The 13,329-nt window shown below is 30.2% G+C and overlaps 1 protein-coding gene and 1 long non-coding RNA gene across 3 annotated transcripts in view; one reads left to right on the top strand and one right to left on the bottom strand.

The window, feature by feature from the left end:
• The window catches only part of LOC128202574 (uncharacterized), a 124,874-nt gene that overhangs the window by 80,004 nt on the left and 31,541 nt on the right, over positions 1–13,329 (top strand). The window lies entirely within an intron of this gene.
• Positions 6,530–13,329, bottom strand: part of LOC113518003 (inactive rhomboid protein 1) — a 196,144-nt gene continuing 189,344 nt past the window's right edge. For both annotated transcript variants that reach the window (XM_052903363.1, XM_052903364.1), the window contains one exon: positions 6,530–12,853. In XM_052903363.1, coding sequence (XP_052759323.1) covers positions 12,395–12,853 — 459 coding nt within the window. In that variant the 3' untranslated portion in view covers positions 6,530–12,394. The remainder of the gene's footprint in view (positions 12,854–13,329) is intronic.

The raw sequence follows: 13,329 nt of genomic DNA, 5'->3' as shown, positions 1-13,329 counted from the left end.
CTACTAACAGATAAGTATAAATAATTGAAATTTTACAATTTAGATGTGTTTTTATTTTATATTTTAATATTAAATTCTTACTTCTCAAATTCTGAAATTTTCAAAAAAAAATCATAAAGCAGACAATTTTAAATGTAACTTTTGTAGGAGAATGTGTATCCTGTTTTTTCAATTGACTTCAAAAGGAAGGAGGTATTTTTTATGTTTTTTAACTTATGACTCTGTCAGTTCTAAACCGATGTGAAAAATTCTTTTATTTTCTGAAAGTTTCTTACAAATTACATATTAGATCCACAGAAATATTATTAAAATCGGTTCAATTGAAGACGACAATTAAAATCGGTTTTTTGTTTTTGTAGGATACAATGTTAAATTATTTTACATTAATGCTACGAAGTTCCATTATCATCCGATATTTTCCTCTTCTTTTGGATATTTTTAATGCTGAGTGTATCCGCGCTAACGTGCCAGAGCTTTTTCGTGTTAATCCAAAAACTCTCAGATCAGGAAATGGGCAAATGCGTTTACCGGAACGGATTGCGAATCAGGCATAACAATTACAATCGCGCGATAGCGGCGGCAAATCATTAGATAGGGTTTATCTTCCTCAAACTTTATAAAACAATAAAATTGCTCTATCATAACAACTTGTGATATTAAGCACTTAAAGCTAGATATAAGATATAAAGTACCCGTGTGGTGTTTACGTCTATAGGTTACGGTTAGCGTTTTTTATTAGTTGAGTCGTTAGCTGTTATATGTCATTTTGTCATATAAAAATATAAATAAATAAAGTACCCTATTATATTAGCCAGAATAAAAGACTTGTTCCACTTGTCCTTACCAACATTCTCCCCTGGGAGTAATAAAATAGATGTGTATACTATATAGATTATCAAATTTATTGCTACTGCGTTTAGCCATTGATACACTTGTATATCAAATATACAAATATATTTTCATAATTTATTTGGGATTACAAAATAATATAAATATTAATTAGATAATAACATACAAGTAGAAAGCTATTGCTAAGTTACACTTTTTCTATATGCTAATTAATTATAGTTACACACAACTTAATACGCACCCAGTGGACGAACAAAACTAGACTGTATAATTTATATATATAGGAATTTTAAAGGAATTTTATGAACGTATTATGTTGTTGAACTTATTTATTATATTGTTGTTGTAGGTTTGACTTTTGTGACTTCATCCGGAAGTCTTTTTTCTCACATCTTCTCGTCTTGTAAATGTCTCGTAAATAACACAGTATATAATATTTTGCCAGATAAAATACTACTAATGTACCTGCTGTATATTACACCTTTGGTAACATCATGCGGTTGTATCAGTAGCTCTATTGTAAGTATGGGTCTATTGATATTTAATAATATTTTTATGTACCATTGTCATTACTTTATATTATAAACACAATTTTTTATGAGACAAATAAAAAACAAGAAGCTCACCTGTTGCTAAGTGGTTACCGCAACTCAATAGTGATAGCAAAATTAGAGAAATTACTGATAAATTCAGCCTTTGCCTTAGCCAGAAAAAAATTGTGTACACTAATATAATTTTTTTATTGATTACATTAATATTTCTTTTTTGTTTTCTTAAAACTATTTGTGTTATTTTATTTCAATTTCGTTTAAACTTAACAAATGTAGATCAATTATAATTAATCTTTTTTTTTCATAGCATCTACACCTCGCCATAGTTTTATCTTTTCACTTTATGTTTTCTTATCATTTGATAAATAAATAATAAATGTATCTGTATAAAGCAGCCTGTGTGTTAAAGTAGAATATAACCTACCCTCATAGCAAAATCCATTTATATTTGTTTAGTAACAAACATCCATCTATCTAATCAACCATCCTTACAAATTTTCGCATTTATATCATTTATACAATACATATAGGCATCAGGGGTGTCCTTCTCTAGAAATCTGCTCGATTCTAGAATAAAGGCGTACGAGTATCCGGCCTTCCTATGCGCTGTAGCGTCCCAGTCCTTTCTGCAACTGCACTGTCCCTCATAAATCCTTATTTCTCTCATTTACCAATTTTCTTTACGTATTTCCAACGTTCCCTTCCTTTTTTCCTCAATCTTTCCTCCATACTGTAGGTGGTGGAAACCACTAACAAATGCATTCCCAAAGAGAATTGACGTCAAACGGGCGGCTGGTCGTAATACTATAAGCCAAATTATTTTATAATATAAATAATAACATATTACGCCGACCTTAAAAAATAATTGGGATAAGGGTAGGAAAATGATGATACAATATTTATAGGACTAGCTTCTATCCGCGACTTTGTCCGTGTGACCAGGATATGTTCACAGTTTTTGTAGCGATAGGCAAAAAGTTTTTAAAGCGATATAAGGAGCGTAGCGTAGCAACAACTGAGCGACTTACCTCCGCAACTTGATGTGACATGTGACCAACTGAGTGATGAGTCTATGTAAAGGCCAAGATCTTTAATACAAGTTTTTAATATATATATATAGATATAGTATTTGTATACCAAGTGTCATAGTAATTGGTTAAGCCCTTAAGACGTAAATATGACTGATGTCTAACTCACTTTCAGATTTATAATATTAGTAAGGATTACTCAATGTTACATTATGATTTCTATTCATTTCCCAAAAATTATATACAATACAAATATTTGATATTTTAAATCCAATACTAACAAAAGAGATAAATAACACAGTTTACCTATGGGATTTGGAATGAGTTTACTGTCTGTATGTCTGTATCTACGATATATCAACCATAATGATAAATAAAGAATTTTATTACTGTCTCAAAGTTCATATCATTAAGCATATAATGTTTCAAACGCACGTGACCATGGATACTTATTAGCCTAAAATCCCGCTACTGAATTCTGCACGTGTAAATTTTTTAATGATAGTTTACATGAAAGATGAGCGAAAGTATAATACAATACACCTGGCTTGCCTGCTATCAGTTACCTACAATCGAGCGAAAATATAACATAATGCACTTAGGTTGCTTACTCTTAGTTAGAGTCGACCAGGTTATCAGGTAGCAACTATTACTTACGGCCACTTTTTTTTACAGACAATCCTATATTATCATATTGAAAAAAGAATCAACTTCCATTTAGTGTAGGTTTTATCAAAAAGAATCAATTTCCTATAACTACAGCACCGTCATTTAGAATAAAAGTTTACAAGCTGACTATCCTTATTTGGAGCCACTTGTCATAGACAATCACATCTTATCATATATATAGAAAATAAATAAACTTCCGTTAATGTAAATCCTATAAATAGAGTGATGAATTTATCAAATTTTGTGACCTTGAAAGCAGGCAACGTGAATTGTGTTATATGTTTGTTCATTTTTCATTTAAACCAAGTTTTATTAAAACATTAATACATGCAGAATTCAGCAGTGAGATCTTAAGCTATATTACGAAAACAAAATCACGTTACTACATCTATCATTGTGTGACATAATCACGCTACTAGATCTAACGAAACGATTAGACAATCTTATTTTCCAAATACTTATAGATAATAACGCGTCTATGACGAGTCTATTTTATAGAGATGCTGCGGTATAGAAACCTATTTGCTGTTTTTTTTTATCAACTTATTTTATAAGAGTAAATTTTAAATGTTTTTAGATATCGATGTTCGACGCTCAATTACGCTGATGTATATGAATAAAATTTAATACTCAGGTTGACCACAATTATTATCCTATTTCAAGTGGTCCAACTTACGAGATTCACGTAATTTTCAATAATACTTTATTTAACTACTTTTTCGTTAATAAATTTGTTACATTATCAATTTTTTTTATATTAAAAGATTATGAGAACAGCTAAATACTGTGTAGACGATGTTTATGTAAATTTAGTAAATAATATTGGCAAATAATATTAATTTTAGTAAATAATATTAGATAATATTGGCATATACATAAGTGAAAAAGTCAATGGAAAGGAAGATATGCCCTTTATCGGGTGCGCCTGAATCTTTTGAGTCATACTGTATTGTAATTATTTAAGTTAACTTCAAATTTAAGGATATACGACTAGTTACGAGCTCAATAGGAGCCCTTATAGATGAGCGCGATTCACATGTGTCGTGAGAAGCACAGACATAAATAATTAAAATATAATCGAATTTTACATGATAGTTATTATTACAGTTAAATAAATATCTACTTGTCAAATATCATTCCAATAAAAATCTTCAACGTTATAATAAAAAAATTGTTGTCAACTGGACCTACGTTAACGTTTACTTGCCATTTATTTGTTTTCTATAAAATACGGGGTATTTCATCTTAGATTGACATCTACAACGTAGAGAGATCAAAGATAAAGAAATACAAGTAGGCTAAACCTCGAGAGTGCATGAGATTAGATCTTCAATAGTTGGCATATCTCAAGATTAGTGACGTATTAAATACAATAGTACGTCATTGATCTTCAGGGTGACTTCTGACGCAATTGAGTTGAGAACAAATTTAAATAGCATCGAATAAATGTCAAGTGAAACGAATATGTATCGAATCAAATTTACATCAAAAGACGTCAAATGGTAAGGTAACGTTGATTTCGAGGCTATTCGATGTGATTTCGATTTGATGCCAATTCGACTACGTTAAAAGTCATCTCGTTATTTATTCTAATTATATCTGTAAATGAAGATTAGGTCATAACGCGAAATTTAATCGTTTGTATTTGATGATGATTTTTCGAAATACTATAATACTAAAATACTTAAAGTACTTACGTAATTATAAGTCGCCGACTGATATGCAGGTCCGGGTGTAAAGATGAATTCCTAGTAGAACTCTCTGACTTATACAAATTCTTGTTTGGGTTATATTAAAAGAAAATAATATCACTTTGCAGTCAAGTTATGTGAGGATTTCACATATAATGGTAGTCAAAACAATCTTAACACCAGGATATGCCACCCTCACACGTATAGTAATAATAGTATAATAATATTGTTTAATCTAGATAAATACTTGTCGAATCAAAAAGTTCAAATATACATTAACCACTTTTTTATACCACGAAGGCAGTTAACAATGTCTTATGGTAAACGGTTATTGTATTCTATGGGCGCCTGCAACAGGAGGGGCGTCACATACTTGTTGCCAACCCTGATGATATCTTAATATAACCTTTTTTAAAAACCCTATACTGTAGTCTCGAGAAAAAATCAAAAATGTTCTTCTTAAAGTAAAAAAGTTGAAGTTAAAAGTCATATAAAATAATTATTACTATTTCGTACTCCAAATGGTAGGACATATTAGTCATATTTCCTAGAAACACGGTGCAAATATTGATTTGAACTCATATTGTCTTATCAATAACCTGGTTGTTTACATAAGAAATAATGTCATAACTAGCTCTGTTTACACCTATATTTGTACGGCATAACCTGTTAATATTGTTTACTTTACCATATAGGGCCCAATATAGCTATCTATTATACTGTGTTAGTGTATTGTCGTGTATTTATTTACCTGTACAGCTGCGCCCGCAATTTTATATTAATTACGTGGCTTTCGCTTAAATATGACTTGACGGTGTATCTGATAAAAAATGGTTACTATCGCCTATAAACAAAAAGTTTGCTGTTTGGTCTCGGCATACAATAGGCCACACCTTCCTTTCTCGGGTGCGCTAGAGGCAACTAAGCGAACTTAATGGTCGAGAGATGGGCAGTAGCGTCTCTCTTAAAAGACCGCTAAATCCTAAATGCGGTTGCTAATGCGCCTGCCAAGCGTAGCAACTATTGGCAAAATCCTCCCATTTGGGGAGACCTATGTTGTACCTATGTTTAACGATGTTCAGTAAACGGCTTATATAATGATGATTATAGACAAGAAAAAGACTATAAACATCGGAGAACACAACTTATGTGTCCATAGCATCACGCGCTACCATTCCTGAGAAATCAGGTTTTATGAGCTCGTACTCTGTAATTTTAGTGAAATTACTGTAGTTCAATCTGATTGGTAATTCAGACTGAAACATAACCAAGCACACGCAGTTATTTTATTCTTAAATATTCGAAGGACAGTGAAAATGTCGACAGTTAACGTTTACCACAATAACAATAATTGACAAATGTTTCTGTTTACTCCATTATTTTTATTTCCAGTCTATTCCAATACTTTTTTTTTACCTCAAATATAAAATGAGGTTATTTATTTTAGTTTTCAATGTTAATTCGTTTCCCAGCTGAATTAATCCACCTTTCTTATTTTTTTATTTCTATGAAACAGAAGGTAAACGAATGCGGCTCACCTTATGGTAAGTGACTACTGTCGCCCATGAGTAACACCGGAAAAGTTGCAGGTGTGCTGCCGGTCTTTATTTTATGCCTTTATATATTTTCTATAGATATTTTGTTAAGAAATTATATGCAAGTGCATAGAATTACAAAAGTATGTGGAAATTAAATATAAAAATTATCACCATTATCCTTAACAGGAAAAAAAACACAATGATATTATGATAATAAGGTTTCTTGTTCGATTAATACTAGTTTACAATAAGATTACTTTACCATTTCCTTACGAAATAATGTAATAATACGTGTATGTTCACAATGTACAATATGTAAGTTTTTCTTAGAGTTAAATTCTGAAACAGTCCGCCGGGCCGCCGGCCACAAGGGCACTTCATGTAACGCTGGTAAGAGTAAAGAGGGAATAATCGAGAGCCAGCCAATGGATAGCTTATTTAGCATCCAATTATGGGTTAACACTTCACACATTTGAAACACGGCATCACTCATTTTGTGCTTCGTCATTACTACTATCATATTTTTACGCAATCTTATTCTAAATTAGATGTTGAATTAATTTACTTGCATCAATGCATCGTGTCTTATACTATTAATCAGTAAGTTACAGAATAGTTGAATAAAAACCCTGATAGTATCAATGACAGCCCCAATCGTTTCGAATATAATGTAACATATTGATAACATACAGATATTTCAGTTATAATTTGTTTCAAGAATAGACATATGAATGACAATTGTAAAATAATATCTAAATTTTAAATAACAATGTCAATAAGATTGCGGTACAGTCAAGCAACATACCTATATAAAGTACAGTTTATGAAATAAATATTTGTCACTTTTAAATTCAATACAAAAAATAATGGTAAAAATTAGACACGCGATGATAATAACATAATCATATTTAAGGGAGGGCAAGAAAGGTCTGGTGCCCACCCCAGAATGTGAGTGGTGCTTTTAAGTTAAAAAATATGACTGAAACTACATATGCACCTTTTTCTTAAATATGCGAATAGATAATAGCGCGTGTCCATTGTACAAATAGAAACAAGTATATAAAACTATTTTTAATACTTAAATTTTTATTAGACTTAGTCTACACTAAGTTTCTATAGACATTTACATGAATAAATTTTCTGAAAATAAAAATAAATATATGAAATAAAATTTATTTAGAAAAGTATTCGAATCAAGAGACGAATTATAATATAATATGTAACAAAATTTTGTTATTATGTTATCAGTATGTACATTACTTAGAGAAACGATTGAAATATATACATACAATAAGTTTTTTTATGATACAACACACAAATGAAGACTACAAAAATACTAAAATGTAGTAACTAAAACATACAGGCTATAAATAAGTATAATACTTTAGGCAGTGTTCAATGCTTTATAAAAGACAATATTTAATCATTCGGTTTCCTAAATCTGTTTCACATTAAGCCCTTTTCATACAGCGAGTGACGATAATGATTCGATAAATTTATACAATAATATGTTTATTTTTTCAAAAAAATAAATTAACTAATTTTAAATAAATCAACATCGAATCGAATGTCAATGTAAGAAAATAGTAACTAAAACCTTTTACCCAATGTTATTATCCTTTCTCCTGTACAAAATTGGGCTTAGTTGCGCAATTAAATCTCTAATAAATAATTCCAGGAAATTTGAAATATTTGCACCTATTAATTTCTTTACTACTATTTTAAAAATGTTATTCTTTATGTAAAATGATGTTATAGTGTCGTTTGGAAACAAACATTCCTCGTTTCTAATATACTATGCACCCACATTTATAGCATTATTGATGAAACAATTAGAGCCAAATATATAAATTCTTGAAAATATACAAAATACAAAAGGACTGGAAGTCCAATATAAGTCAATAATAATAAGTCAATTAAAGAAATTATTGCGTATGAATATTGACAATTATAAATAAAACATAGAGAGCGAAAAGAATTAAAGGAAAGAAGAGCTGTGTAAAAGATGTTATGCATATAATAAAAGTGAGCTCGAGTATGATGACTGATTATTGGAAAAAGAAATTGTAAGCCAAAAAACAGATATTAATGAATAAAATTACGATAATTGTCACGCATTGAGAATTGTATTTAGACTAGAATAGTACTTGTGAAATCTTTATTTTTACAAGTATCTAATGTAATCATAAAAACCATAACATAATAATTGGAATATATATATATATATATATAACATAATATAATACTAGAATAGAATAAATGTTTATGTTCTCTGTAACAACTATTGCAATAACATTGTCTGCAGTGGAAAGGTTTTTACGTTTTAAAACTAAAATGAAAAGAAACTACATAATAATAGAAATACTCATATATATACTCGAAGTAAATCGATGGGTGTTCGCATTGAGTATTATTTTGCCTACGTTTTCTTCAGGTACGTTTTACAAAATAAAATTATAGATTATCTACAAATAAATTAAACAATAGGCTAATATGAAAAGCATTTCACTTTTCGATGACAAAGATACTCTTTATCGAGGTTACCTAAACATGATTTTTTGTACTAAAACCCATAATTCCAGTATAATCTTAATTGTCAATGTGAATGATTTAAATTATAGTATTTGTCGTTATTATCTTTAGAACAAATAACGAATTATTGGATTAAAAAGATAATTTATTTATAAATTTTTTATCGAACTATGCAAAAAGAAAAACTTTAATAACGCTTTTACAACACATAATGTGCGTATATTAGAGAGAAATGCCATTACGAAAGTAAAGAGAGAATGAGATTTCTTTGTGCAACTTTACATTAAACAACTTCAATTCAGATAATTAATACGTTATTGCGAACGAACCACTGAGCAAACTTATATAACTACAATATAAAAATAAATGTGCGACAATTTCGTAAAGGTGTTTACACATTTTCCATTGTTATGAATTTGTATATAGCTACTTACAGAAACTTTTACAATATATCTACAAATTAATTTGTGTTTGATTTGTATAAAATTATCATTTACATCATTCGATTCTCGATTAGCGTTCTCCTTGACGAAAAAAACTGTTCATTACATCATAATCATTATGATCATCACCAATATCGCTTTATTAAAATTAATTATGTACATTTTAAAAGGAAATACACGATTCATTACTAGTATCAATCATAACATTGCATATGGGGGAGACAGTCACATCGTCCTATATGGTATCAGTATTAAAATAAATATTCCTAACTTTACATTGTTTTAAATATTTACTAGCATATATTTATAAAATAATATATAAACCTACACAGACTTCATGATTAACTATATAAGTCCCGAGCAGAAGTATAATACTTGGAGTATAAGAAAAAAATTAAAAACTTTTTTTTTTATATTATCGCTATACTAAACTAAACTCTGAGTAAAAAATAAAACAAGTACTCTTATTTTTCAAACCAAACGTCTAAATTCAACAAATACAATTTCTTACTAGTAATTTGTAAAATTACAAGATGGGATTTCTCTAATATCAAAAAACCTTTCATATGTTATAATCTAAGTAAGATTAACTAAAGTATGTTTACTTGCAAAATTTAGTAAATCCACGATACCTGGTCTAGAAACTCCCGACAACAAGTGTAGTTAATATTTTTTACCGCAATAATCCTTACTTCAATACTTTATATTTCAATTTAACATAATCATATATATAAGTACTACATTTCTGCTCGGTGAAATGCCAAATAAAAAATTTATAAAAGTGATGCTTATTAGATTAGACTGAATTCGTTTATATATGCTGTGAAAGTAATAGATGAAAATATCAAATATATCCTTTAACATGCTATTTACATTATTTAGTAATATACTAAATTGTGTATATTTTGACAACATTACGGAAACAAATTAATAACACCGCCGATTTACTACAACTGGACATTTTATTAAAGCAGATAAACGTAGAAACAGCTATCAGATACCTATAAAATTTAATTTGATAAAGGTAATTTAAAATTAATATACATACACAATATATACGGCAAGCTAAAAACAAAAGAACAATATAGTCTTTATTGATTTTTAATCACAGAATAAAAAAAAATAAATGTCAAAATGAGTATAAAATTTTTATAATATTAGGATATTAAACATAGAGTTTTCTTTAAGATACGTCTCATGAAAAATGAATGACTAAATTGGTTTGAGGTTGTTTCTAACTTTGTTTCCGTAAATTCACGCAGGTTAGAACATAGTCACACATAAACACGGCTCACTTAAGATCAACAGTGTAATTTACAAAGTATTTACAATATTTAGTCACGTTCGCGAGTAACAATTATCCGTCGATTTAGTACAAATGCAATTTTTTTTAATTCAGTTTCATTTAGAATCATTTCTCACATTTTAGTAACGATCAGTTTGAGTATCGATTTAAGTCCCTAAATAAAATCGAACACATAGAATTCGGATACGAGTAGAAACCTTACTAAAATATTTATAAGATAGTAAAACTATATCAACAAAATAAACACGTCTTTAAAATTATAATTTTGACACATTTTATATAGAAAAATATGAAACGAAAGTCTCTAAAGATTAATTAGAAACGTATTGCAGGTAATTAAAATAAGTCGAATACTAAAGTCGAATTGAGTAGCAAAATAGGTGTTTTGTTGAAGATAACGTCTTTTTAAAGAAGTGTCTTTGGATGGACTTATACGATAAAACTCTTAATGGCATATCTGTCTAGTTTTTAATCTGTCTCTAAGTATTCTATTGTTAATTATAAAAAATCTAAATAAATTAGATCAAATTTGACTTATCAGTATTTTCGACATGATACTCGACTTAATATTGATACAAGTTACCCATTTTAATGCACAAGATTTGTTGACAAAAATTTAGAAAAATAAAATAAAATCGAAATAACAACTATTAAAAATAATTTACGTAATATTCCTTTAGGGACGACAATAAAAAATTTATACACTACGAGTATCGCACATTCTTTATTGCCACTTAAAATATTTACTAAAATAAATAATAAAATATTTTCGACTGACTTTATGCCGCATTACCCGAATTTTCGATGTTGGGCAAATGGTATGTGATGGCACAAAGAACCTCTGTACAGAGTATAAACTTTTAGCCTGTTATCAATTTGGAAAGTTATCTGTCGAATGGAAACATTATTAAAATTAACAGTACTGTGGGCTATGAAATCAGTCTAAGGAGCGCTGCATCCCACAGATTATTCGGATTGTTCATATTTTTGTGATGCCAAATACCTTTTAGATAAAACACAGATATGGGTTAAAATAGATGTAGCGACTTCATATACTTTTCGTGTCAATTTTTATTTAAAGGAAGCTCAAATGTCTATAAGATCTCAACTACATTTTGTTATATTCTTTGACAATAAATACCAATAATTTCATTACTGTAATAGTGGTACTTTCAAAATTGAATGCGGATTATAACAATGCCATAATAAGTAGAAAAACGTTACAGTAATTACTTTCTTTGTTTCTATATAAGACATTTCTATCTTTATTTATATCTGTGGGCTAAAACTTTCACTCTGTGCATTAGACCACGTTACATTTATATACTTTACTCACATAAGTACATTACTTAACTTATCGTAAATTAATTAAACGATCGATGGATTATAATGATAAGTTACAAGAGTGCTTACATTTGCAAAAAATTACATGTATTTTCAAAAGAAAATTTATTATAATTTTATTACACAAAATACTTACCTATGTAAATAGAACTTACAGAGTAAATCTCGCAAGTGTAATTTTTGTAAAAATAAACACTCCTAAGTTACTTAAACTTAGCGTTAATCTGATCGTTCAATTAATGTACTTACGATACTTATGTAATCTACTAATATGAGTACAAGTCAGAAATGTAAAGGCGGACTTATGTAGGTCTTGTGTCCTGTGTGGCAATGGGGCGCTAGGCGGCGGCTCGGCGCGGGCGGCGGCGGGCGGGCGGCGCAGGGGGCGCGGAGGGCGCGGGGCAGGGACGCGGCGGCGGCGGGGGCGCCCGGGCCGCGCGCCGTCATACCCCGTCCAACTGCCGCACGCGCACGTCCTGTGACGCACACATGTCCGGCGCGAACGGCAAACACGTAAAGTACGCACACGCCGTGCACTCGTACGCCGGCGCAGCGTAGAACAAAGCCACCAGCGTGCAGATCATTCCCACCGCTGACACTAAACATACCCCTAATATCCAGCACCTCCTCCGCCGCTCATATCTCTCGTCCTCCTCGTCTCTTTTCTTCCTCTCATCAGATATGAAAGGCAACACGGCGTATGAGATTAGAAACCCGAAAATAAAACCGAAAACCTGCGCGAAATTGTCGATCCAAGGCAGGAAACCTGCCAAGAATAGCGCTAATGCTATCAAGAGCATTTTCATGAGCGCGCGCTGCGGGTGTTTCAACTTGTGCCGTGCTGCTATTACTTCTACTATCAAACACGCTAGAAGACCAAAATGTGATCCAGCTGGGCCCACCTGTAATATAAAATAAAATTCAATAATTATTTTTCCGTCGTAACAGATTACATACATATATTTAATATTAAATTTTTATGATTGATACAAAATTCAATCTAACATTAATATAGAGTAACATTTTTATGTTACTAATGTCATAAATATGAAACCTTATAAATATGTATTTGATACTAAATCATAATTCTAATTGCAATGTTTGTGTAAAGGACTCCAACTCAGCATATATCGCAGTTTCATATCTGAAGCTACGACGCTGATTTTCAATAGGCCCTAAATACGTGACTCTCGGACACATGTGTGCACAAAATGTTGTGTATAATTATATTAGTATATAGATATAATACATAAGATAATGATAAATATGGGATAGATAAAATTATGAAAATGGGTAAGTAATATAGAATAGAATGAAAATAATCTCAACAATGCCCAACACGGAGAAAGATATAAGAAGTGACCTGTAGTGAGCAGAG

Source organism: Galleria mellonella, unplaced genomic scaffold (assembly GCF_026898425.1).
Source record: "Galleria mellonella isolate WM207_F2 unplaced genomic scaffold, CSIRO_AGI_GalMel_v1 utg139, whole genome shotgun sequence".
In the NCBI taxonomy this organism is placed as follows: domain Eukaryota; kingdom Metazoa; phylum Arthropoda; class Insecta; order Lepidoptera; family Pyralidae; genus Galleria; species Galleria mellonella.
This window is presented reverse-complemented; position numbering and strand designations above follow the sequence as displayed.